The sequence below is a fragment of the Aspergillus versicolor genome (assembly GCF_001890125.1).
Source record: "Aspergillus versicolor CBS 583.65 unplaced genomic scaffold ASPVEscaffold_3, whole genome shotgun sequence".
Lineage (NCBI taxonomy): Eukaryota > Fungi > Ascomycota > Eurotiomycetes > Eurotiales > Aspergillaceae > Aspergillus > Aspergillus versicolor.
In genome coordinates, this window is record NW_024467526.1 from 3,549,954 (window position 1) to 3,575,921 (window position 25,968).

At 50.1% G+C, this 25,968-nt stretch overlaps 9 protein-coding genes across 9 annotated transcripts; 3 read left to right on the forward strand and 6 right to left on the reverse strand.

The window, feature by feature from the left end:
* Positions 1-369: 369 nt before the first annotated feature.
* ASPVEDRAFT_129037 (serum paraoxonase/arylesterase family protein) lies at positions 370-1,673 on the forward strand (the record flags this gene model as incomplete). Its single annotated transcript, XM_040806598.1, has 2 exons — positions 370-681; positions 735-1,673. 2 exons carry the CDS (start codon positions 370-372, stop codon positions 1,671-1,673), a joined length of 1,251 nt encoding a protein of 416 aa, XP_040666716.1.
* Positions 1,674-1,697: 24 nt separating this feature from the next.
* Positions 1,698-2,621, reverse strand: ASPVEDRAFT_597286 (uncharacterized protein). Its single transcript, XM_040815498.1, has 2 exons — positions 2,546-2,621; positions 1,698-2,478 (listed from the first exon to the last, which is right to left on the reverse strand). The coding sequence occupies exon 2, from the start codon at positions 2,412-2,414 to the stop codon at positions 1,722-1,724; it is 693 nt and encodes a 230-aa protein (XP_040666717.1). The 5' UTR covers positions 2,415-2,478; positions 2,546-2,621; the 3' UTR covers positions 1,698-1,721.
* ASPVEDRAFT_40463 (uncharacterized protein) lies at positions 2,546-3,912 on the forward strand. The gene has a single exon (XM_040812163.1). The coding sequence runs from the start codon at positions 2,763-2,765 to the stop codon at positions 3,885-3,887; it is 1,125 nt and encodes a 374-aa protein (XP_040666718.1). The 5' UTR covers positions 2,546-2,762; the 3' UTR covers positions 3,888-3,912.
* A 92-nt stretch (positions 3,913-4,004) lies between these two features.
* Positions 4,005-5,094, reverse strand: ASPVEDRAFT_126696 (nicotinate-nucleotide diphosphorylase (carboxylating); the record flags this gene model as incomplete). The annotated part of the gene is made up of 3 exons (XM_040806389.1): positions 4,005-4,749; positions 4,827-4,882; positions 4,939-5,094. The coding sequence occupies 3 exons, from the start codon at positions 5,092-5,094 to the stop codon at positions 4,005-4,007; spliced, it is 957 nt and encodes a 318-aa protein (XP_040666719.1).
* A 2,470-nt stretch (positions 5,095-7,564) lies between these two features.
* On the reverse strand, positions 7,565-8,638 carry ASPVEDRAFT_51997 (uncharacterized protein; the record flags this gene model as incomplete). The annotated part of the gene is made up of 2 exons (XM_040814560.1): positions 7,565-8,066; positions 8,139-8,638. 2 exons carry the CDS (start codon positions 8,636-8,638, stop codon positions 7,565-7,567), a joined length of 1,002 nt encoding a protein of 333 aa, XP_040666720.1.
* A 2,967-nt stretch (positions 8,639-11,605) lies between these two features.
* On the reverse strand, positions 11,606-12,648 carry ASPVEDRAFT_82509 (Zn(II)2Cys6 transcription factor domain-containing protein; the record flags this gene model as incomplete). Its single annotated transcript, XM_040817209.1, has 3 exons — positions 11,606-12,317; positions 12,385-12,482; positions 12,541-12,648. 3 exons carry the CDS (start codon positions 12,646-12,648, stop codon positions 11,606-11,608), a joined length of 918 nt encoding a protein of 305 aa, XP_040666721.1.
* Positions 12,649-15,444: 2,796 nt separating this feature from the next.
* On the reverse strand, positions 15,445-16,329 carry ASPVEDRAFT_51999 (putative RAS small monomeric GTPase; the record flags this gene model as incomplete). The annotated part of the gene is made up of 5 exons (XM_040814561.1): positions 15,445-15,469; positions 15,528-15,975; positions 16,037-16,053; positions 16,115-16,163; positions 16,275-16,329. The coding sequence occupies 5 exons, from the start codon at positions 16,327-16,329 to the stop codon at positions 15,445-15,447; spliced, it is 594 nt and encodes a 197-aa protein (XP_040666722.1).
* Positions 16,330-17,719: 1,390 nt separating this feature from the next.
* lreA (GATA transcription factor LreA) lies at positions 17,720-20,445 on the forward strand (the record flags this gene model as incomplete). The annotated part of the gene is made up of 4 exons (XM_040806503.1): positions 17,720-18,299; positions 18,357-18,454; positions 18,559-18,991; positions 19,040-20,445. The coding sequence occupies 4 exons, from the start codon at positions 17,720-17,722 to the stop codon at positions 20,443-20,445; spliced, it is 2,517 nt and encodes an 838-aa protein (XP_040666723.1).
* A 281-nt stretch (positions 20,446-20,726) lies between these two features.
* Positions 20,727-25,879, reverse strand: ASPVEDRAFT_190404 (putative anucleate primary sterigmata (ApsB); the record flags this gene model as incomplete). Its single annotated transcript, XM_040809062.1, has 4 exons — positions 25,743-25,879; positions 23,492-25,615; positions 22,794-23,432; positions 20,727-22,733 (listed from the first exon to the last, which is right to left on the reverse strand). Exons 2-4 carry the CDS (start codon positions 25,574-25,576, stop codon positions 20,727-20,729), a joined length of 4,731 nt encoding a protein of 1,576 aa, XP_040666724.1. The 5' UTR covers positions 25,577-25,615; positions 25,743-25,879.
* Between the last annotated feature and the right edge of the window lie 89 nt (positions 25,880-25,968).

Sequence of the window (25,968 nt, forward strand, 5' to 3'; positions counted from 1 at the left end):
TTTGCTACTGAATTTTTCTTTTCTTTTTCTTTTTTGGTTTCCGGGGATAACAGCACAGCCAGGTGAATTAAGTTGCCCGTCATGTTCTACGCTGTGTCTCGCTTCTGTATCTTAAATTGGATAGCGATGGATGTTATTTTGATTATTAGTATTCCGGCTCCTTGTAGTGTTTTGGTTGAACTCCACACGATCGTCGCCGCCAACGGTCCGAGGTAGTATTTGGTATGGGGTGTAATTGTTTCCCCCACCGTTGCGGAGAAAGGGACCACTCCACCCTCTGTCGTCATCCGAGGTCTCTTAACCTCCTCTCGGCTTTCTTTATTCTCTCTTTCTCTTTCTTTCATCACCCCAAAAGATCCGAATGTAGCCATGGCCATCTCGAAGTTTTCCCTGTTCCTCATTCTGGTGGCGGCCGCCGGACCCCTACTTTATAATGGCGTCCGCCATCACCTCACGGTTCTCGGAGTATATCGAAGCCCTATTTTTGTATCCTCAAACCAAGATATCCACAAAATCCCGGATACCCTGCAGTGCGAAGATATACACTACTATGCCCCGGGTAACCTTCTATTTGCAGCATGTGAGGATTCAGTGCTTCCTCGCTTCCAGTGGTTCCCTCCTCTCGACCATCTAGACAAGCCACCAGAGACACCAGGGTCCATTCACATCATTGACCCTCAGGTAAACTTTAATTCTCCCGGGTGAGCAGCTACGGTGCTAATTTTTATTTTAAGACGCTGAAATCATCCCGTCTTACTTTCGAAAACTTTCCGGGTTCCTTTGTTACTCACGGGATCGATGTGGTTCAGGACCCTGACCGGTCAGACGCGGTCTATATCTTCGCTGTGAACCACTTGGGAAATCCTGAGTATCAGCCAGATACGGACATCCACAAGGCACGGTCACAGATCGAAGTCTTCCATCACGTTTTGAAAACGAGTACAGTTCGCCACGTTCGCTCTGTTCGCCATCCGTTGGTGAAAGCACCGAATGATATATACGCAACTGGTCCCTACTCATTCTATGTTACCAATGACCATTACTACCTCCGTGGATATATGCGGCTTGTGGAGAACTTTGTGCCCTGGATTAAATGGACCAACGTAGTTCATGTCCAGCTTGATCGTCTCACGGCTAGCGATGAAACCGCTGGTGTCAACGCCACTATAGCATTGCCCAACTTGTGGGCAGCCAACGGTCTTGGCCATGGTCAGTCGGATGAGGAGATACTTGTAACCAGTGTCCTAGGAGGGACTATGTGGCGTACCCAAGCGAGCAAGGACCACAGCCGAACACTATCCATCCGAGACGACATATCGGTCGACAGCATAATTGATAATCCCAGCTACTACGATGATCCCTATCGAACAGTAGATGACGATGCTAGTGGGTACGTCTTAGCTGGTCTCAGACGAGCTATTGACCTTCCAAAGACGCACCATGACCCAGCAGCCACAGAAGGCGTTATCGTCTGGTATATCCGACGAAGCAAGGATGGCACGGGATGGGAAAAGCGTGTGATCTTTGAAGATGACGGGTCAAGCATCCGGTCTGCGAGTGCTGCAGTTCTCGTGCCCATAAATCCAGCCAAGGGGGCGACTCAGAAAGAGGCATGGCTATTTGTAACGGGATTCGTTTCCAACAACGTGATTGCCGTCAAGGTCCAGTTGTAGCCCTTCCTTTATTGAATTACCATTGCAGTATATACATAATGAAATGGCCTACTTCAGAGTTCGCAAAGCATCAATCACTTCTGTAGTGCTTTTCACATCCGCAAACTCCCCATCCAAGCTCGCCAGCGTAACCGCGTGGACAGTTTCAGCGTCAAATCCCCCTTTCGCCCAAGTTGCAGACGCATCCCCAACAAGAATAATGCGGCCCTTATCAACAGGAACCGCACGGACCTGGCTCCCATCGGCACGAAGAACCGGCTCGCCTCCAGGATACCGGTCCACGACGCCCAGATTCGCCGCCATCCGCACCGAAGTCGAAACACAGTGATCCGTCGTAATCCCGGCTATAATGAGCTGTCTAACCCCGTGGTCTCGAAGATGTTGTTCCAGCCTCGTTCCGATGAACGCAGAATTAACGTGCTTCCACATGACGGGTTCAGAGCCGTCGGGGGCTGGTTGGGCGATGTCCAACGGTTGGATAGCAGCCCCGTTGTCTGCAGTGGGGTGCAAAGCAGAGGTTGGAGATACGGAACTGTGAAATATATGTATAATTTGGAGTTCGATTCCAGAGTTTCTGGACTTGGCAGCGCGGAATTCAGTTATGAGTGCGTTGAGGTTGTTAAGAAGAGAGGGGTTAGAGCGTTGACTACCCCAGTGGCATGGGGTGTTGGGATCAGCATCGAAGCCTTTTTGGTTGTCAATTAAAAGGAGAGCAGTGGGCTGGTTGAATGCGAGAGACATTGTTGGTTTGTCCCTTCGATCGAGTTCGTGAAAGGAATTGTGATGGAAGACGAGATACGAAGAACTGCACTATATATAATATCGTTAATTACTATCAAGCGATGAGTCATAACATCATTCATACTCCTAACCCTGACAAACTGAGATCAAAGTAATGATGATAATGGATAACTAGCTTCGAATTGAATTTAATTAAAATTCAAATAATATTGGAACGCGAGGCTTTTTGGCTGTTCATCTTGTTTTTGCCTGAGGCCTCCATGCCACCCCAGATTCATCTTTTGGCCAGTTCACTTGACTGAGCTCCGTTTCTCTCCTCAGCCAACCCATCTCCTAGATTTCGCATCGATGGCGTCAATCAGCACGCAGAGAGCTCGGTTCTCTCATTTAAACTCGCAATTACCCCAATTCGCCTTCGGCCCGTTCCTTCAGCAGAACCCGCGACATCGACTTCACCTCCGCTACTCGTCGGGGAAGTCTCACAGCCGTCCATCGACTTCGGCGCAGCCCAAGGACAAGCGCGTCCCCTCGACCTCCTCGACCTCCTCTACTCCCCTCACAAACGATGTCAATCCACCCCCAAGCACCCGCCCAGCAGACCTCGAACTCCCCGAACCAATATCTCCCTCCGCACCTCTTAACGACAAAGTAACCCGTTGGATTGCTTACGGACGCGCCTTCCTCTCCTTTTACAAAACAGGCCTCAAAAATGTGTATCACAACTATCGAACGTCGCTACCGATCCGTCGCTCCTTAGGCATTCCATCATATCTACCTTCCCCGCCTCCATCGAAGTTCTTTCTTAAAAGCGGCGGCAGAAGTGATAAGAAGCATGAGGCCATCGAAACCCGAACTAGCCGCTCTACATTCCAGCTTCTGCACCGTGCATCCCATGACGTCCGGCGCATGATACCCTTCACATTGATTCTGATAATCTGCGGTGAATTCACGCCGCTTCTGATTCTCGCGTTTGGGAACTCCGTCACGCCGTATACATGCCGAATCCCGAAACAGATTGCGAAGGAGAGCGCGCAACGGGCAGATCGGAAGCGCGCTGCGTTGAGTGCGTATTCCGCAGCAATGAAAGGGTCTGTTTCGATCCCGGAAGCGGGATCGAATGAGGAACTGGAATTGCTTTCTGGGTTTGCGAGCCCGTCGTTTGTGGAAGGAGCTACTGCGGAAGATATCTTGAGGGCTTGTGCGGTATTTGGGCTTGTCAAAACGCATACCAGGTCTACGGTGCTGGTGAATCCGTTGTATCGCCCGCGGTTGAGGAAGTATGCGGAGTATCTTGCGTTGGATGATAAGTTGATTCGGAAAGGTGGGGGGGTTTCTGCGATGGAGAGCGCCGAGGTAAGGGTTGCCGTTGAGGAGCGGGGAGGACAGGGTCTTCCTCAGGGAACAGAGGGTTGGGAGGCTGAGAGGCTCGAGAGGAGATGGTTGGAGATGTGGTTAGAGAAATCTAAATACTAAGTACATACTGTGTTTTTTTTTTTTTCCTTTAGAGAGAAGGCTAGAGATGTACGATACCAAAATATTTGCAAATGATACAAGTATACTATACATTCATGATATTATCCAGTTTGTCTACTATCGCAGCGAAACCTTCAACGAGAAATCCACGATACCAACACCCTGGTGGATTGAACTCGTGGACAGGATATCCACATCCTCACATACATACTGCACCGCATTTCCCTCATTCAGCCCACCACTGACCTCGACCAAAAACGAGCCTCTCGGCTTCCCCTTCTCAGCCCACTCCTCCTTTAACCTCTTCGCAGCCTCACGCACCCCATCGGACGTAAAATTGTCCAACATAACTACGTCAGCTCCAGCTTCAATTGCCGTGTTCGCCTCCTCAATACTCCGCACCTCAACCTCAACCTTCGTTGAAAACCCCCCAACCGCCTTCGCAGCCTGCACGGCCTTCGGAATCGCCGCGGCTATATCCTCCTCATCACTCACACCAGGTGTCCTCGTCCTAGATGCCGCATTGTTCGCACAGGCCCAAACATGGTTATCCTTCAACATAGTCATACTGCTCAGATCATGCCTATGCGGATCCGCACCGCCAACGAGAATCCCGTACTTCTCAACAACCCGAAAGCCCGGCGTGGTCTTGCGTGTCCCTGCTAGTGTCCCCTGCCATCCGTGCGAGCGTAGCGCATTTACAAGCGAGGACGTCTTGGTTGCGATCCCGGAACACCGCGCGAGAATGTTTAGGGCGACGCGCTCGCCGAGCAGGATCTTGCGGATGGGGCCGCGGACGGTTGCGACGTGGGTTTTTGTTTGCGCGGGGAGGGTTTCGCCTTCGTGGTGATGCCATTCGACTCTTTAATTGCGTTATTCATTAGCATTTGGTTTGGATGGGAAGGGTCAGGTCAAGGTGTGTTTTTGTCTGAGACGTACGAGCATCCAAGCTGGGAAAAGACTTCGTCGAAGAATGGGACACCGGCGATTACACCCTGATCACGCCAATTAGCTACTACTCCATTCCTGTATAGAGAAAAGGCAAACGTACTTCACTCTTCCCGAGTAACTTGGCCTCACCTTCTGACTCCCCGACGACGAACCCGCCGTAGTCGAAGCTGGGGCAGTCTTCCTCCAGCCATTCGGAGATGAGCCGTTTGTATGAAGTCGGGAGGAGATGGCGGAGGTCACCGTGTGATGATGCCATTGTGCACTATTAATTTCTTTTTTATGTGCCTAGAGTATAAATAAAGAAGACGCAGGCTGAAGATGATCATCATGGAGGGGAATTGTGACTCCCCGCTTCGGCGCGGGGAGGGCTCGGGTAGTTCCGGGGTGAGGACTTGATATCACGTGGTTAACATTCGCAGTGTACTCAAAGAAGACCAGAAGCAAAAGACTTGGTATGTTGATTAGGTATTTGCAAAGAGCATTACAGCTTGAGAAAGGGTATGTTACATACAATAACTCTCCATGGAAGCGCCTAGCAATATCATCAAGGATCTCGAGCAGACTTAGTCTGAGCATAACGTCACATCTGCTGCTCGTTTGGACAACACAGGATCTCGAGAGCGAATACGAAACCAAACGTGGATTCTATGAGGAAAGTACTACGAGCCAAGCATCACTACGAGCGTGATTCGAGAAAGGATTGACTAATGCGGATCTGAGGTCAGGGATGCGCCGAACTGCCAAAAAGCCGGCTTTCTCGGCGCTCCCCCCAAGAGTCTTGTCTGCATGGGGGCTTCGTAAGTCGTACTTCGTATAGGCCGGAATTAATAATAAAGAGCACTGCCCTTTGGTTGGAACTGAAACGAGCTCAGTTCGCTGGGATAAGAATAATTAAATCGCTATGGGGCGCGAACACTGCCCCGTTGGTGAGAGTGTTTTGTGTAGGCAGCATCATTCTGGGATGGGGTCAGCCAAGGCTTGGGTTCTACTGGCCCAAGTATACTGGATATTGAGGGTTTCGAGTAAGATAAGACGAGAAAGTGCCTGGTTTTGCGGCGGAATATATTACTTATTTTCTCTATGCGGTCAGATCAAAACAAATCAGAATACCGTAATCGAGACATCCATTAACAATGACAGTACGGAGTACATGTGCACGGTATACTAAAACCAAAACCAACTCGCGAAACCTTCCCCGATTTCTTTATCAAGCAAAAAAAAAAAAAAAAGGACTCGAGTGCGGGGTAAGCAACTGACGGCCACCATAAGAGCTCGAACCTGGAGCGAATACAAAGCCCAAGACGGGGGCATGCATTATTAGGTCGGGTGGGATTGATCTTGTGATGATTGCAGGGTTTGGTTTGGTGTCAATCGTTATTGGCCTTTTGCTGATGTCCATCAACAACGCTCGCACGCATACCGGCATCAGCAAAGTCCGTTATGCGACCATGCCGACTATGCGCACTTGGTAAGTACAAAAAACAACCGGGACACGTCCTGGCGGTCGAAGGACTTAAGCCGGATATACGCCTGCATCCGTTCATTGACCATGCCACACATGCCTTTTGTGCGACTGGAGCGGAGGACAAGGATCTCCTATAGTTATTTCTTTGCTGTCTGGAATGATTAAGGATGACCAGAGTACGGATACTTCAGTCCACACTCCGTCTCCGATCATTGCCAAGGGCCACCTCTTGGCCTCATCAAAGTCAGGACTCAGGACAAATCTAATGCCCGAAAGCCCGGGGAGGTAGTTCATCCGCGGAGAAGAGCTCGAACCCGATGAAGCTCACAAATCATCCTGGATCCTGATCCCTCTCGTCCTCTCCGAGGTGCCGTTCTCCGTCACGTACGCATCTTACCTAATTGAAGCACTTCTCTGTTCGATGGACGGCTGACTGACAACATCGCGTTCGTTAACTAGTAATGATTGCGCCAACTTCTCCTGAGACGAGAGCAGCGGCAGCGACTCCAAAAACCCTGCTGCTGCACCCCCTCGTCAATTACCTACCTGGGTATGAGTAGATCATTTCTCAGCCGTTACTGAGGACACTAGGTAAACTTTGAAGCAGCCCGTGAGTCGGACCCTAGGATGCACAACTCTCCGTTCCGAGCTTGCAACTCCGACAGATCGCCGTATTCGATACAATACCGTACGGGGGTTGGGACGAGGCGGCCCCAGAGCCGGGCTTGTATTTTACGCTAGTGAAGGGAAATGTGTTTTTTTAAAGGTTTGCGCAGGCATCACGCTCAGTGCTGGAACGCTAGAACAAGCGCCGACTTCGAGAATCCTTGGCGCTCAGGAACATGAGCCACACTGGGGAGCTCGCACTTTGCGCTCGGATCGGACTGTATATCCACCGTCTCGCGGATTTGACGTTTGAGCGCGCTGGATGCCCGAAAAAGTGGAACTGATCGCTTATTATCGCGGTGTTGCGCTGGGTTTCCAAAGTCATAATTCACTGTGATTAGTGAGGCCTTTACAGAATTTTCGTGGTGGAGTTGACATGGGCCCGCTTGGATTGGATGACATTGACAACAAGTCCCCAAGACTATGAAACGGATATGGGGATGGATCGGTACAGTCGGCACCGTTTCTACCACTCCGAGGTCAACTAAACATCCAGACTTCTAATACATTTGTAACGGGAACCAAGCGATGGGTACGGTGTCCGGGAATGATTGGATAATCCCAAGTAATTAATGAACATTGACTTGTTCCCAGCTCAGCCCCTCCACGCCTTATACATAATCTTGCTTCCATACTTCTCCCCCTTTTTCAAAACAACGGTATGGCGCCACTCAGGCTCGTTAACGGCATTGACGTACCGGCTGGGCTCAATGCAGAACCCCGCCCAAGCACCCCGCGCAGGGTTATCCCCGTCAACGTGAGGCACGTCGATACCGGCGCCGGAATAAAACTGGAAGGCTGGGTCCGTGCTATGCACCTGCAGGTTCATGCGGGTGTCTGAGTGTCGGAACTCAGCGAGTAGCTTCAATGGCCGGCTGCGCGTATCAATCTGCACCGCGCTTAGGTCGCGGTCCACGACGAAGCAGTCGTCGAAGGCGGCCTTGTTGGGGCCGAACTCGAAGGGCTGCGTCGTGTCAACTGAGTGCTGCTCGACTGGACCGAGCGGGATGCCGGTCTCTAGTGGGAGATAGTCTCTTGTAGCGAGTTTAGCGGTGGTTCCTTCTGCGGCGCTGGGGCCGCCGCTGAGATTGAAGTAGCTGTGCTCGTAGTCAGCTATCTGGTTTATTTACGAATGCGTGGGCACTCATGCAAAAAAGATGACTGCTTACCTGTGGTTGGTAATGTTGATGGCCGTCTCTTCGACCTCATCTCCCACCAGCTCAGCCTCGTACTCGATGTTGAGAATTGATCTGGGAATCCCGTCTTCGACCTCTTCGCTGACGACGTAGTAGACCCTCAGTTCCAAGGTACCAGGATACCCCTGGTCACCGTCAGGACTCAGATAAGTATAAAGCAAAGCATCCTTGCCGTCACGCTTGATAATCGTCGGCCCCTCGAATTCCAGCCGTCCGAATCCACGACTGCCCCCATGCAGAGCGTTGGGCGCATTGTTCGTCTCGAGCTTGTACTCGCGGCCATTGAGGTTTCCAATGACACCGTTCTTGATGCGGTTGGCGACGCGGCCTATAGTTGCGCCAAACCAGGGGGCGTTGTATTTTTCGTAGTATTCCTTCTTGGTGAAGCCCTGAACGATGTTCTGCCCGTCCACGTTGAACTCCTGGATGATAGCGGCGAGGGTGGAGAATTTGACGCTGGTGTGGTCGCCCATTTTGCTTTGCTGTTTCTTTGTCTAGTACTGGGTTTGTCTTTGCGCGTGTAGGACTCGTAGTTGGCGACGTTCGTGGTTGAATTGGTGTCCGGGCGGAACTTGATGGTGCTATGGAGGGGTTTTCTACCCCGCAATACTACTCGAATACCCGCGTCAAGGCCACCAAAGATCCAGCTTCGAGCTGCATTTATCCTACGATAGGTGGCCTTTTTCCCCCATTACTTGCGGGTAAATTGGAAAGCTCCTCAAGAGCTTCATTCTTCGCCCTATTAGGCTAAAACCGGGATCGGGTAATGTCCCGCCGGAGGAAATGATCTGAGGCTCGAATGCGATAGCGGAATGGGAGTATTTCAGCCACACAGAGCTCAAGTCAACTTTGATATCAAAGATGTTGAAATTTTTGCTTGCGGTTTATCTGAATCGCCTGAATCTCGTGGAAAAACCGGAAAATAATGCAGATCTGCTGGGTAAACCCCCGCGAAGGGACCACTGGATGGGGGCTGTCTTACCCCAGTCTCTCGGAGCATTTCAAGTTGAGATGAAGGTGTTGCAGATTGAGGCGAGATGCTTCGACCCAGCATACTTAGTATACTTTCCTATCATGAATCATCCTAGTCAAGTTTGCCATTTGTATGCTCCAACCCACGACCTCATAGCCCAGCTGCCCCTCATTCTTACTCATTCTCACTCATCTCCTCGTAGTACTACCCTACGCGGAAGCCTTGCAAAAAGACGGGATGATGGCTCTCACGATCTTGATCTTCGTAACATGCCGGATCCATTCCCAGGCCGTTTCCAAGTCTTTGATCATCCTTGCATAAGGTCGTATTTTCAAAACATAACCTTAACAGCAAACAACAATGTGTCATGCTATGCTAATCCCCAGCCCCAACTAACAAAGTCAATTAATTCGGTCGGCGTCCGCGGAGCGCCCGTGTTCCGAAATCCCTTCCCTGTGCCGATGCATCAGTCCAGGTCCCGCTGACAAAGCGGGTGCAGGGCTTGGCGAGGAGATTATCTTCGTTTGGGCAGCAAGTTGAGTTATTTTCATCTACTCTGTATGGACAATAATGCCGTCTCGGATATACGCACTTCAGACGGGCGCTTTTCTCACGTGGCAATGGCCGCGCGGGAGAGTTCCAAGCCTCCAAGGGCTGGGCCTTGAGCCTGGACGCGTGAGGAGGGTTGGGATGACGGCGAATTATTTACCATATTCGGGAATACGGCGCGGGCGAGACGAGCTCGTGCCGTATAGCGTTGAAAGGGTTTGACGGGTTGACAAAAGGCATGGCGGCCAAGGGCGCGTTGAGTCATACTTCATATGCAGAGAAATCTCAACTGTGATTCTGGGATCTCAGGTGGACGGCGTCTATAGTGGTCCAGCCCTATGCCGGCCGCCCCAGAGGTTGTATCCGTTGGTATTAGAAATCACCATGGGCGTCATTACACAGCAATTTGGGTGCATGACAAACCCTCGATCACGAGAAAACTCTTCGGTTGCCCTGTCGCGCCTTGGTGCATGGCCCGGAATAGTCTGATTAATCAGAGCGAGGACTAACTATCCCTATCCTGTGGTGGTAGCAACTCCAGCCCGAGGTACGGATACAAGGTTCGACAAACTCGGGCTCTTGAGATGGATGACGGCAGATTTACCACATCATGATGCTGACCCTCCTGGACCCACACCACATTCCACACTCTGAACCATAAACACAAATTTGGGAGAGAGCTGGCCTCGACCGATCTATGCTACTTGCTCGTCAAGGACTGGAGTCGTACTTGTAGTAAGAGCAGCATCATGGGCTAATTGAACAAGGACTCATGAAAAAGCCACCTCCAAGTCCAGTTCCAAGCTCCGTCGTCGTTCTGACTATCCAAATAGGTACTAGTACTTAGTTCGGCCTTACTTTTTTCTATGTACAAGCACTCGAGGTCAAGATATCGCCGGTTTTCGCCAATTCGCAAAAAACCCTGACTCCGCTTAGATGGAGACTTGGATGTCCAAACCCGCCGCTAGTAGAACTAGTCTTGACTAGTTGCTGCGAGATGTCGGGACCGACCAGCAAACGAACGATTCGAACGGTCATCAGGTGGTCCTGATCCTCAACTCCTCAGGGAAATTGCCAAGTTGCTAGACCCGAGTACGATCGGACTCGGATAATCGGGTTTTCGGACATTTCCTTGGCTGTTCTTGTTCCCTGCCAGGGATTTTCGAGGAATTTGGGCGTTGTCTCTTGTGCTGCCCTGAGAAGGATGAAATTCCAAGGAAAAGGAAGCATAACAGGGCTCAGGTCAGTCAGCCGACCGTTGGAACTGATGTTGCTACTGTACTCCGTAGGGAAGCTGTGGCTGTGGAGGTCGGCGAATTTTGCTTTGGTTTTTTTTTTTTTTTTTTTTTTTTTCTCTGGGGGCGTCTCGACTCGGTCGGGTTGTGCTCCGGAGCGGGCTTTGCTGACGGAGACGGAGATAAAGTCATCAACAAGTCAGTCAAGTCAGCGTGACTCGTGACGTGCTCCAGCCTCCGGTTACTCGTTCTCAACGCCACGGCCATGGACGGTGTACGTAGCTTATTCTTCTACGGAATATCATTATGGAGAAAATCTAACAGGGATCCCCATGCGAGTTTCTAAGGACCTTTATGGTCGAGTGCCAAGATCAGGAACCTCAGGTGGTAGGGTGAAATTAATATAGGTATTCATTTCGCGGATAAATTGTTCGTCCTCTATGGTGTAAGTAGTTGGAATCAAAGGATGAGTAGAGATAAGAATAGAAAGAGAGATGTTAAAGAATGCGTCGTTGCCGAAGCCCCAGAGTTATTGGCCTCGAACTCCGTATATTTTAGCCAACTCCAAAACACCACAATATAAAGATCTCCGTCCGATCCCAAGCTGTGACCCTTAAAACAATTACCCAAAATCCAATAATGCGAGATAATCATACAGCATATTTGTAACCAAATGCTCGGCCTCACGACGTGATCTCCAATGGGTTATTCAGAAATTGGCTAACATCTTCGAAGTCATTCTTATTGTCCATATATGAACCTGGGATCAGGCCCATTGGCATCTGGCGGCTGAACATTGGCGACGTGATAGAGTCATCGTACGGAAGGCCGCTATACTGCGCGGGCATGATATCAATGTCGTCAAAGTTTCCGAAGGCAGGGCTAGGCCATTGGGTGTTCTGTAGCTGGACGCTTTGCAGGTCTGACGGGTCCACCACACGCGGCATGGACATGGTTTGCATCGGCGTAACATACGCAGGCTTGTTTGGCGTCATATGCGGTTCACTCTTAATCGTGGACTGAGGGACATCTATTCGTAATGTCGTTGGCGTCTGCGGGAGAGTCCGCGTAGCGAAGGAATCTGAGAACTGAGGCGGCATGACGGGTGAGTGTGCGCTTTCGGAGCTGGTATCTGAAGAATCCTGGCGCTGCATATGTCCGGCGCTATTCTTCCATAATTCCTGCTGCATGTAATCGGTGCTTTCTTCGAATCGCTCATGTTTGCTCTGATCTAGGGCGCCCAGCTGGGTGAGTAGGTCGTGCGTTAACGGCTGCCCGTTGGGTTCGCATTTCAGTGGCTCGCCCTGCCATCCATCACCTTCGAGGAGGCGTCGATATAATTCTTGAAGACCGTTGACTAGCCATGTTTGTTGTTGCTCCAGCATCTCAACGTAACTGTGCAGAAGAGCAGTTAGCTTTTGTCTGTTTCGCAAATAGCAAGTCAAGCCAGGTGCATGCTCACCCCTTGGGGTACACTTTGTCATGGGCCTTCTTTCTCTCGCCGAAAACACAGAGCGTGTTGTCTGCTCGACAGCGACCGCACGGTTTGGCACCGTCACACTACACCGGGTCAGCGCATCAGTGGGTGCTGATGCTGGACCTAAGCCTGTTTGCTTACCTTGGACTTTTTAAGTCTACAGCGATCGCAAGCTTTGCATACTCGCTTGCGAACGCCGCTATCTGAGTGGGAGTGCTCAGACGCTGGTGTTGATTGGCGCGCCGTCATTGCGTGGTCGGTATGAGGAATGTATAATATGTGTATAGTAGAAGTCGGAGCCAAAGGTGTGAAGAGGAAACGATGGGAGATAAAAAAGAGCCAGTTCCCAAAATTGAGTTTCACGAGACTCGCTCCAAGGTTTTTCTTTTCTCTTTTAATTTTCTCCCCCAGCTGCAGGTTAATTCTGCGACTGTTTCCCCAGAAGCTGTCGCTGGTGCAATAGTTTGGAAATGATGGGATCGACAATCAATACGTCAAGTGCGGCAAGTCGATGATACAAAGAGCGCAAAGAAGGTTCAAGCGCTGAGGACCAATGCTCTGCTTGAGTCGCACCCCAGAACCAAAGGTGGAATGGCTATATGGCCGGATTGGGAGAGAGGTTGCACCTGATGGCTAGCGACTGTATGTCGTAGTAGGTTGTGTGGTCGGGCGGAGTTGGTTGGTCACCCAAAAGTCAAAAGTCCGGTTCTGAAGCCAGGAAATCTTCGAGGCTTGCCAGGAGGAGGAGGGCTGGTTCTTTTATCATAAATCAATCCAGGTAACTACTAACTAGCTGACCTTCCAAGTACGTCGTTGAAAAGGCCAAGGGGGGGTTCCATCATATTACGGAGATTGTTACCCGTTCTCTGTCAGAATTGACTTTACCGTATTTTCGGTAACGTATAATTTGCAGAGCGCAGAACACTGGATTTTGCAGAAGGCACCCTTGCCTTCATTGGCCTGTCCGCTTATATTTTCCCATGGCTTGCCTGAGCAGTGAGCACATGTTTAAATAGGCTATCCGGATCGATTCCTCGTATCGTACCCTTGCGATCGTGGCACTTCAACGGCCTGACACAGCATTAGAAAATCAATTCGAGGCAAGGCAAATTAACAGCTGCTCTTTGAGAAATTGTAATACCAGAGACCGGATCGCGGAAACATCTGTCAAACGAACCTATGCTGGCCTCGGCCTAGTCTCGGAGCTCGGAGACATTTGCATTTCCAGATGGAGCAACTTGGTCGCCTTGGTTGTTAATGTTCGGCCCTGATTATCTGTCATCCGTTCTTTGCTTTCGATCTTCCATGGGGCACATCCGCGGGCCCAAACAGTCGCTCAAAACAGGCCGTATTTCCGATCGACCTGGGGGCTGGAAATCGGATGTTTTACTTCGATGCTGGGTCGTTGGCACTGGGCAGGCTGGTGGGAGTAGTATCCTTTCGCTATGCAGCTCCCGCCATACTCTTCCTGCTCAACCGGCCAAGCAAAACTAGCAAAGGCCGACCCGGCGATCACTATGCATTCATAAAAACCAGTTCGCCGAATAGTGCTGGACAACCATGACTCCGTCTGACCCTCTTCCAGATTACTGCATCTGGCAACCTTGCTCGCATGACTGTGCGCCAGTGCATAAGCGGATTAACGGCACAACGATCGGGTTCTCCATCGGCACGTCGGTGCCGGGCACTACGCTGTTTGTAAATTCCTCTACCTTTATCCACTTTATTCATTCATCGACGTAGATCCATACTGGTACATACTACTGATCCGGCCGAAGCATTCTGCAAGGCTGGCCCTATGGGCATATCGCGCGGATAACAGCAGGGTTTCCTCGATACATAGTCGATACGGGTGATCCAACAGGCGGAGCAAGCCCGTGTCGTGTAGCGGGTTTACTACGACAATCCTGGATAAGCCGGATGATTCTCCTGAAAGCTTGACCCTGTCATCTTCCGCACTCGGTTATCGGGCCTGGCGGTGGACTGCCCGCTTGCACAAGGCTCAATCATGGCGTCCGCCACCTGAGGAATTTAACTACCGCACTGTTAACTGGCGTTTGTCGATCTAGAACTGGATCTCGTCATTATGGCTCATGGAGTGCGCATATCTATGATTGGGAAAGCAACTGATAGCGGCGAGATCTGATCAACTTTGACTTCATGCTTGCGCCACTCAGTCATCGACAAGTTACTCCCGATACTCATCAGTAAATGGCAAACTTGGTTCTTGTCTATGTAATGTCAAATCACCGGCGATTCTCCTCGTGAGGTCAGTGCAGTTGATATCAGTTGGTACATCTGCATGGCTCTACAAACTGGAGTTCATTTATCTGAAAAGTTCTTTTCTCTGGACGGTTCTAGATTTTGGTCACTACGTAGGTAGGATACGTGCTTTTTACGGGGATGTGTCGGGTCTGGATGTCAACCACGTCATAACGATGCGAAATTCCAATAGTGACAAATTTTCGCCGAAATTTAGTCCAACGTGCTACTTGCTAGCGTTACCTCAGGGCAATTCAATGGCGGCTAAGATATCGGCATGCGGAAACCTTCGCGGCATAGGCTTAGCTTAGGTACCAATGACTTCATCGTTCACTCAATCCACCTCAAAGGGCTATTCAAGCTTGAATTTTGAGTATCTGAAAACTATTATACAGAAAGAGTAGTAAGACAATTTCGCACAAGATCGGTAATATAATGCATACATGTCCGCTGAACGGGTCAATAAGTACAAATGGGTATAGGGGGATTGTCGAAATCTCCAAATGATATGCTCAAGACGATATTCAACAACACATACGCTTCCATCGACTTGGAGTTTCGCCATCTGAAGACAACTCCTCTGATGTTTTTTCCAGATTCTTTTCAATTTTTTCCTGAGCATTATTTGTGCGCCGGCCCCCTTTTAGCAGGCCGTGGAATATGCTTTGGCGTTTGTTTTCGTCCTTGGAAAGGGCTGCCTCCGACTCTTTCTTTGATAGCGCGCCAATAGGAGGTTTCTTCAAAGAAAATCCCACATGACGAGTTGGCTTTGTTAGTTCCTGGTTATATTGATGGTGCTCCCGGCGGGCTTCCACGACACGACGAACCAAAACTAGAGAATGTTAGAATGCCCAAGGTACGGAGACGTGGGTTTCATACGAGCAAACGTTTCTTCAATATTGACCATTTCCCGTGCACTTGTCTCCATGAATCCGCTGTTATGTTTTCGAGCATACTCTAGGCCATCCTTGGCGCTGATGACCCGGTTGTCCTTGAGATCACATTTGTTACCCGCGACAAGCCTGACTGGTGCTGCCATTCCAACTTCCAAGCCTCGAGCACTATTTCCAAGCTCTTTTAATAATCGCAGGTTGTCTTCCGCACGTTGATCGGTCTCCATCTCGATCATATCCATGAAATAATCTAGTGCGCTTAAACTGGACTCGCTGGTGATGTCGTAGACGAGGAGGAACGCGTCGGACTTTAGATTGGACGTTGCCCATAGACCTCGATACTCTTCCTGACCCGCAGTATCAGTGATAGACAAGAAATATTGTTCGCCATCAATGGTGCGCGTGACCGAATACGAGTCCTCTAACGAAGCGCGATGTGTATGAGAATCTGGTATCGAAAATTTTGGGTGGGTGTTTGTTACCTATGGTAGGATCGTATCTAAACATGAATGGAATACGTTAGAATAGTCGGTTAACCATATGGAATGGAATTGGCTTACTCGTGGACCCATTCACTGCGGACCAGTCTCAGGGTGATGGAAGATTTTCCTATCGTCGGTTAATGACATGCACTCACTGCCATCGAGAAACTGCATAGCCCGAAAAGGCACGCGCAGATCGGATTGGAGATATATGATATAAGAATGTTGTACAACATACCGCATCCACCGTCCCCGCAAATAGTGATCGAGATTTTGTTTGGGGCGTCTCCCATAATGTTTTTATGGGTCGACAGATATGTATACAGCGAATTGTTTTATCTCGTCGAGATGGAGATGATTACAAATGAAATATTAGAGCAAAAAAAAACGATGATAAGGTTGTGATGGAGCTGCCACGGGTTCGTTGGAAGAAATCGCAGTACGATGGAATATTTGGACGCCTGACTTGAAGAGAAAAAAAAACAAATAGGGCGCGTGCCAAAAAAAAAAAAAAGGAAGATAGCTCGACCAGCCAGTATATTATCAACCCTGACAGCAAGGAGCGTAGCTGTAGGAAGATAGCATGATAAATAACGAAAGGGGAGAAGAGGCTGAGGGGGAGGTTGTGGAACAAAGAAAGCTGTGCCCCCTTGGCCGTTTTGCAGCGATTATCGGGGAATAATAATTTGTGGTGGTGATAACGGCTGAGGATCGTCACCCTTCATAAATTAGGAAGATTGCAATCAGCACCGTTGCATACTCAGTGTAGAACATGTATAGAAAACGAGCTAATTTTGGAGGCAAGCCGCAGCCATGCTATCCAGACAGGTAAGGCACAATGAAGCTGCGCTCCATGTTTCTCTGTGAGTTTGCGTGATCATCCCTCGCCCACAGCGCGAGGTATTTGGCTGCCGCTTCAGGCTCCAAGGCACTGACTTTAATACGAGCTCTTTGGCATTGGCCAATAACCTCGATTCTTGGTTAAGAAGCTCGCTCCAGATCTTCCTGGAGTCTGGACTCTGCTGGGTTCCACGCCGATTTAAATTCAAAAATCTGGAGATTTGGTCTCAGCCACGTGATTCCCCAGGAATTGAGCGTTGGCTTTCTGCAAATTGCAACCCGGCCATCTTCACCCTCGAATCTGCAGCCAATCCTTCGCCTTCCCCTTCCTTCATCGGGCATTCGATTCTGGATTGATCACAATTGCTCTCTTTGCCGCTTGATACATCGCCCGCCTCTTCTCGCTCTCATTGGCAGAACCCAATTGTCCCACCTGCCATGGAGGCGGCGTTGATCGCTACCTGCTCCGTCATTGAACGACAGGACATGGATGACTTGAATTTCCTACCTCCAGCTCCCGGCTGAAGCTCCCACGTTGATCGTGGACAGATTGAGCCAGTCGTTGACGGGTTTACTTGCATGCATGACTACCCTGCTCGCCTATTTCTGCATATTGGACTCTTGAGTTTGTCGGAATTTAGTGTGGGATACGCCCCCTCTCAATCTCCCCCAGGTGTGATTCTTTCTATGTTGACAATTGCAAACCTTCATACCGCTGTTTTCCATCACATTTGGTGAATCTGGGAAAGCTTTGTTGTACCAAACTCTTGTTATTTGGGGTTCTGCGCTCTTCCATTGGCCCAGACAATTGGATCCGATCGATCGATCGATCGGATTCCCACCATGGCCAATCGAGCTATCGATGACTTTGATGATGTCTACTATGAAGGACAGTACTCTGCACCCCGGCCTGAAGATCGTGAAATAAGCAAGGACGAGGCTGTTCATGCAAAAATGGCGCCCTTTGCTTCCTCGATCCCGGTAGAAAATTATGTTTATCCACCGCATAATCCCATGCTTGGGTATGACCCCGCAACAAATACCTCGATGCCAATGGGTTTAGACCCTGGGGGTAGTTTCCCTTACGATCTCTCTACGCACCCGTCATCTACATTACCTTTGGGCTATGGACTAGATAAAATTGCTTCCTTGCAACCACAAGCTTCCAGACCGGGGAATATTTCCGCATACTCCACCACGCAATCTGGAGAATACATCCCGAGCATGTGCTGGGACCAGCCTCATATTCCTGGGGTTGTTACTTCTTCAGCTCAAGGTGCGCCTTCTCAACCTCTGGCCGCCAATCGCAACGTTGGGCCCTCAACAGCCCAAGCTTCCCAAACCCAGCAGCACCAACATGTCCCCCGGGCCTCGGTATCAGCGTCCCATCGGTTAATTCAACCAAAAAAACTACCAGGAAAGAGTAGGTAGCTATTCAGTACGAAAAACCCTTCATTGGCTGATAGTAGTTACTCAAAAGGCTATACTTCGGCTATCGCAAAATCAGAAACTACCCGAAAAAACACGCCATATCCTAATATCTATTCAGGAAGTGGATTTGATATGATGAGTATCTTGGTAAGACATTTTCCTTCCATGCGTGTTTCATCCATCATCAGGGCGTTTTGTTACACATCTATCTTGCCGACTCCTCTGAAAGTGTTGCCTGACTTAGCGTATAGGCCCGAGTGGTATCACGACACGATCCTAAAATTGACCTTGGTCCGGTCGACCTCTCATGCGCCTTCGTACTTTGTGACCTTACTCTAGAAGACCACCCGATTGTCTATGTTTCCAACGCGTTTGAACGGCTAACAGGATATACCGAAAGAGAGATTGTCGGGAAAAATTGCCGTTTTCTGCAAAGTCCAAATGCTCAGGTTAAAAGAGGCGACCCTCGAAAATTTGTCGACTCATATACGGTTTTACGTTTACGCTACGCAATCGAGCAACTGTCGGAGCTTCAAGTAAGCATCATAAATTACAGGAAAGGAGGACAGCCATTTATGAACCTGGTGACGATGATTCCAGTACACTGGGATTCCAGGGACTACTTTGTGGGGTTTCAGGTCGATTTGGTTGAGCGGCCGGATGCTGTCACTAAGAGGAATGCCGGTTTGTTTGGCCTTCATTTTAAGCCTTGAGCTAAACTAACCGGACTAGATGGCACTTACATGATCGATTATCACCGGAGCCAACTACCGAATTGTGCCATGCCTTCGCTAGACATGTACTCGGATTACCGTGATCCAGCCACTAAGTTTAGCCCAAGTCAAGTGTCAGTTGTACTTGACAGCGTTGTTAGAGGTCGACCGGTAGCCAGGAGTCATCTGCATCACATATTGGTGGAGAACACTGGCGATGTGATCTTTGTCCTATCCTACGAAGGGGAATTCCTCTATCTGTCTCCCTCTTGCCGAACAATGCTAGAATACAAGCCAAGCGACCTCCTCGGCAAGACCCTATCCACAGTCTGCCACCCGAGCGATATTGGGCCTGTCACTCGGGACTTGCGAGCCTGCACATCCGATGACCCTATTAGCGTAATATATCGTATCCGGAGAAAGTATAGCGGGTTCACCTGGTTTGAAAATCATGGAGGATGGCATATTACCGAAAAAGGCCGACAATTTATGGTCCTAGTCGGCAGAATCATCCCCGTATACTCGTCTATTCAACTCGTGGACCTTGAGCGCGGCGGCCTAACGGAGAATGACCTCTGGGCCAAACTATCCTTGTCAGGGATCATCCTGTTCATGTCCTCGAAATCCCGCGCAGTCCTTGGACGTTCACCCGACGATCTCATGGGTAAATGCATACAAGGCATCCTCGGAAGCGACAACTTGCCGCAAGATTCTGGAATCCAGCAAGCGCTAGAATTCTCCCGTAACAACCAACAAACTACCTTCACACATCAAATCCGCCACCGGAAGGGCCATGCCTTGACCACCCATATAACCCTATACCCAGGAGACATTCCAGAAGATGACTCAAAACCCAACTTCCTCATCGCCCACTTTCGCTTCCCAAAACCTGTCCAACCATCATTAAGGACAACGGCCAACCAGTCACGGGACCAAAGCAGAAGCCAAACCCCAGGTGATACTGGGTCTGGAGATGCACGCCAGCTGCAAGTGGCCGAATCAACGCTTCACCTGAAACATCACCCCAACTTTCCGCACCTATTCACCAAGTCCTCTGCAACACTGGTCGCGCCCTCATCTCTTGTCAGTGAACCCAGCTCCACCCCGGCCGCTGCCACCCATCTTTTTGGAGAACTGAACCCTACCAGAGGCTCAAGCTGGTATTTTGAGCTCCGCGAGTTGGAAAAGCAGAATCGTGGATTAGCAGAGGAAGCGCAGCGCCTTCTTTCAAGGAGAAGGAAATGGAAGAGAAAACAGAGCGCTGCTGCCGTTGAGAAGAGTTGTGTTATGTGTCAGACTAAGACGACGCCGGAGTGGCGACGGGGGCCGAGTGGGAATAGGGATTTGTGCAATAGTTGTGGATTAAGGTGGGCGAAGCAGGTGAGGAATGCAGCACAGCTGGAGAAACCAGTTGCTGTGGCATAGTCGATACTAGACATGCAATAATTGTTGGTGGATGGTGTACACTACAGCTTGTAATTTTAGGTATAGCCATCATGGTCATCATATCAAGCCTTCATTATGATTGACCATCCGTTAAGACACATCAGCGTCACAGCATCAACTTTAACGATAAAGAAAGCCAGGGTATATAGGTCAGGTGTACACAAAAAGGATAGAAGTTTAAAAGAAAAAAGAAAAAGGCTCAACACCAGAGGTCCCGCTAAAATGCATAACAATAGATCAATCGATTGGAATGACAAAACTCAAACTTCAATATCAACGGTAATGCCCTCGCCCTCACTCGAACTGTGCACCTCGTCCTGATCTCTATACCCCTCGTCCCCAGTGATTAGGTCAGAGCCAGGCCCGATCGCCCCGTCATCGGTGAAAGCCTCTCTTGAGATGCCCTTACGGAGGCGTTGTCTGTCTAGCTGGGCGCGGAGCCGCTTATTCTCGGCATCACGCTCTTCAAGCCGTCTTCTAGCTCCACTGCGATCCAAAAGGCGCGCTTCGCGTTCCCCTTTGAGTCTCTTTTCTAGTTCGTGCAGGCGTTTTATCCATACTTCTTGGTTACCCGGTTCTGATGATCTGTGCCGTGGTCGCGCGACGGCGCCGGTGTTTTCAGCTAGCGTTGTTGATGTTGAAATTTGGGATGGCTGTGGGATACCAGATCGAGCAACGCTCTTGGGAGACGAATCAGCAGTTGGATTGGCGCGGACTAACGGGCCACGTTCTGTTACATCGATGGTAGACGCTCGGGGTGAGCCTCCCATGCCAGTGCCACGGCTACGCGGATGCGTCTGAAGGAGATTGAGTTCGGCTTTCAACAGTCGGTTTTCGCCACGAAGTTTGGATAACTCAGGTGAGAGTCCGGTTTGATTTCGAGTTTGCAATTGGGCGCGCATGTTCATCGTCGTCTCCTCCAACCTGTCTAGCTTTTTGATTCGCAAACCAAAGACGTGCTCAAGGGTTTGGTATTGCTTTGTGAGGTTCCGCTCAACATCCTTAACGCGGGATTTGAAGCCCGATATCACACTCTCCAGAGTCTTGACGGCGAGCAAAAGGTTTCGACTAAATCCAGGCCAAAATAGGATATTACCGATGACCTCCTGGCTTGGTAAGTTGCCGTTGATCAAGCTGTTGGAATGAGCCCAATCTGGCCCACACATGCCGGACAAGCGCTTCCAAATTGTCAGCAGCATGGAATTTCGCTCATTGAGCTGTTCCCGAAACTGTTGCTCAAGGCCGGTGAAGCGCTTGCGGTCCTGGCTTCGTGCACTTTCTAGCTCAGTGATACGAGAGTTGTTCTGTGTGATGGTCCGCGATGCTTGATGGTGGGATTTGAGTGCTTGATCAAATGATTGCTTGTCTGCACGACGAGCGTGGCGTTCACGGTCAAGGAGCTCGGATAACTTGCGAGACTCTAGTCCATGACTTTCGAGGAGTGCATCGCGGTTTTGTAGCAGCGACTCCTTCTCGTCCAGCGTAGATCGTGTGCTCTCAAGCTCTAGAGCCGTAGATTCAAGTTCCTTCTGCAACTTCGTAATGTTGGATATCAAGCTGGACCGGCTGCCGCTGATGTCGCCGAGTATTTCTCGCAGATTGTTCTCCAAATCAGTCAGGCGCTCCTTCCAGGTGGCCGTCTCAATCTCTTGCGCTGAGAGGCTCTTCTTCAGTTTGCGGGACTCTTCCTTCGCTGCAGAAGCCTCTCGGTTTAGTTCGTTCATAATCCGCTGAACCTCTTGCTTCTCCTTGCTTCCAACGACCTCACGTTGGTGCCTTTCTTCAGCCAGGCGCTCTTCTAGCTCGCTCGTCTTATCCTTCTCACTCTGAAGGCTCATCTGATATGTCTTGAGTTCGGACTCCAGGTCTCCAATCTTAATCTTGTCGCCATCTTGTTCCTCTCGGAGGAATGCGATCTCGTTGTGGCTCGACTCGATTTGGACTGAGAGGCGCTGAACCTTGGAATTTGCCTCGTACAAGCTTTTCTCTAAGGACTCCATCTCACCATTGCATTCTTCAAGCTCCTGCTGCACGGCCTTGTACCGCTGTAGGTTATTCTGTGCATCTTCCTCCAATCGAATAATGCCTTCGCTAGCGGAGCGCATTTCTGCCTGCAGTGTTCTTAGGTTCTCATCCTGCGTTCGTAGGTCTTCCGTGAGGCGTTGGCACTCCTCGACCTTTTGGTCCAACTCGTCACCGATGCCGTCCAGCTCTTCCTGGGCTTCGGCTCTCAGGTCCTGGAAGGCTGCATCCCTCTCATCAGCCATCTGCAATGCCTGATCACGTTCTTGCTGGAGGTTCTGTATTTCTTCTTCAGCTTGGTCTACATCAGCCTGGTAGGCTTTATCCAGGGCTTCAAGCTCCCTGGAGTAATCATCGACTTGTTGCCGGATAGCCTGGTTTTCCAGTTTCAGTGTCGAGACCTGGTCGCGTAGTTGCCCGTTGCGGACTTCCCAATCTTCGCGCTCTGCGTCGTCAACCGGAGACTGTCCAGTTTGGTCGCTGAAGCGTGAGGGTGGCCGTCCCTGAGCTCTAGATGCAGACCGTTCTAATATACTGTCGCCAGCAATGGATCGATCCCGACGTTGGCCGAGTTTCAACTCCTCAATCTCCTGATATAAGCGTTCCTTCTCCCGGTTCCGGGAGGTTAACATTGAAGTCTGGGCGCTGACCTCTCTCCGTAGCTCCGCATTCTCCTGCCTTAACAACTCATATTCCATTACAAGGGTTGAGCTGGAAGAGCTGCCGGTTGCAGCGTTGCGATGCATGTCCCTATCAGAAGCGGCTGAATACGATACCATAGAGCCTCCACGGTCCCGGTTCGCCGTCCTCAAAGGTGCTACTGGTGGTACGGAGAAGCTCGTCTCGTTTCTGCAGCGCATAAGTTCTTCCCGCAATCTCTTGTTCTCATCATCAGCCTGTTCACGAGCTGCGGTTTCCGCCTCAAGCATGTCTTTCCACATATCCTGTAAGCCACATCAGTACAGGTTTTCAAGGTCAGTGTGTCGTCAGCTCCATGACTTACCCTCTCCTCTCTTGCTCCGGAATCTGACCCAACGGGCCTCCCATCATTTAGAGATTTAACCATTTCTGCCAGTCTCCGTTTCTCGCCTTCCCTTGCCATACTCTCAGATCTTAGTCGCTCAATTTCAAGCTCATACGTCTCGATCCGCTCCCGCAGGTATACCAATTCCTCATCATGAGCATGATCACGGTCATCTTCGTCAAAGCCTTCCGGGTCATGATTCTTCATCGACTCTTTATCAGACTGTTGATCTTTAAGCTGCTTCTCTAGGTCCCGGATCTTCCGTTTCAATCCTTGGTTATCCTTCTGCAATTTCAACTTGTCAGATTTTAGCTCGACATTTTCGGAGATCATCTCCTTGACTCCTTCCTCCGAGCGGCGGTTCAGAGCTTCATTGAGGAAATGTATCCGCATTTTCAAGTCAAAGTTTTCTTTCGAAAGACGGTCAATCGTGCTGCTCTGCTCTTTCAGTGTCAATGATCGGCCACTGCGCGCGAACCCGGGGGTCATGCCAGGTCCTCGCTTATCGGGGGACAACCCGTGACCAAAGTCTTCGCGGTATTGCTTCACAAAAGCACTCGGGACTTGGACATCTTTAACTCGTTCCGCGATTACGGTATCAGTCGGAAACCCCTGGTCGCGAGGTTTAGCCTTGGGTGTCATTGGTCCAGAAGTTTCGTCAGCAGATTCTGATTGCGATTGTTGCTCTGATTGTTGTTGATGCGATGAGACGGGGCGTGATTGCAAGCCCTCTTCCTCATCTAAAGTGTGAAGGCCGCTATCTGTAGTTCCACTCATGTCTCGTTTATTCATAATGTTCTCATCGCTGTATCCCGATATTCCAGACGCCATGCTTCCCAAACTCACTGATCTAGCCAAATTGTTGCGACGAGACCCCACCGTCAGGTTGGGTGCGGCACCCCCGGATTGGAGCGCATAGTCTGCAGCACCTAAGGTTGCATCACTGCGAGTCCCTTCAGTAGCACCACTTGCCGCGGAGGAATATGAAAGCCGGTTTGCGGATTGACGACTGCTCAGATATTTAGGACGGCTACTCCTTCGGTTACTCGTGCGAGATGCGTTGTCCGCGTCGCTGGTGGTGGCGTCACTGAATATCCTGGAATGCGTTGCAGATGGGTCTCCAAAATCCTGCGCTGATTGTAAAGACTGATTGGCGCTCTCTAACGAGGACTGGTCGACTGAATATTCCTGAGAAAGCTGACTGGGTTCCTGTTGACTCGTTCCATCGACATTCTCATGCAGCAGGGATTGGTTCCGACTCCCCATTCGAGCTGCCGCTGCGGCAGCTGGAGACGATGGGATCGCTTCCAACATTGTTATATTATCTCCATATTGTTCCCCAGATGCTGCTGGGGTCGCATCCAGATTCAGTGTACTGTCTTCCGTGGGTCCAATGCCAGGACTAGGTGGAATGGGAACACCATTGTTTGTTGATGTTAGGTCGTGGCTAGAATCGTCTGGCGCCGCCCAGGATGGCTCTACAAAATCCAACGCATCCTCCTTATCCAACGCTCCAACCACATACGTATCGTCAGCGCCCGTAGTACGGTCCGCAGCGGTAATCTCAATAGTCGAAGGCTCTGGGAGAAAACTAGACTCCATGTCCATCAGTTTCTTCTGCATCTCTTTCTCATCCAGAAAGGTTTGGTTCTCCGCGCGGCCGTGGTCGCTGTGTTCTTCGAGACTGCTATCATCGTTATCGGGTAACGGAGGTAATGAATCGGGACTTAATTGTGTATCATAACGATCCTGTTGCTCAAAAGCGCTATTATCCATTTCATTGTCGTCGTGATTCATGCTGGGAGATGCGGCTTGCGGTGTGTTTTGACGGTGCTCGTCCCCCCGGTCTGCGGTCGCATTCATTGTTTTTGGGGATAAATCCCACCGCGTTTCCTCCACCATGTAATCCAACGGATCGCAGAATTCGTCGTCCGTATCTAATGATGCGAGGTCGCTTTCCAGGTGGTGGGTAGGAGAAAGCGAGAAAAATGACGTCCGGCGCCCTCGATTCGCGTTGTCGTCGACTGCGTTGACAGACGATGGATGAGCGGGACCGGTCGACATGGTGACGGAGCAGAAAGCGTCTGACAATCAATGCCCTATCTAAGCCCCAAACGGTTAGTCTGAGATCCCACGCTGTTTCTAATTTCTCCACATTCTTCCAGCCATTCCAAATGATGGCCGCGGAGCGAGAGAAGTCGCCTCGTCTTACCCACTTAGTGCCTCTTACCTCGCGCGCCTTTCTAAAGGCCAAAAAAGTAAACAGTAGCAAACAAGCTAATGATCGTTTTACCGATGATGAGTTGTCAAAGAATATACCGTTGGCGTGCAGTGGAGAGAATGAAAAGAGAATAAGAGGCTGGTGATTTAAGGATGTTTGTTGTTGTTGAGGAATGAAGAACCATGAAAACTGCGTGGTTGAGCCACGGTACCCGATTACTTCACCTACAGAAACA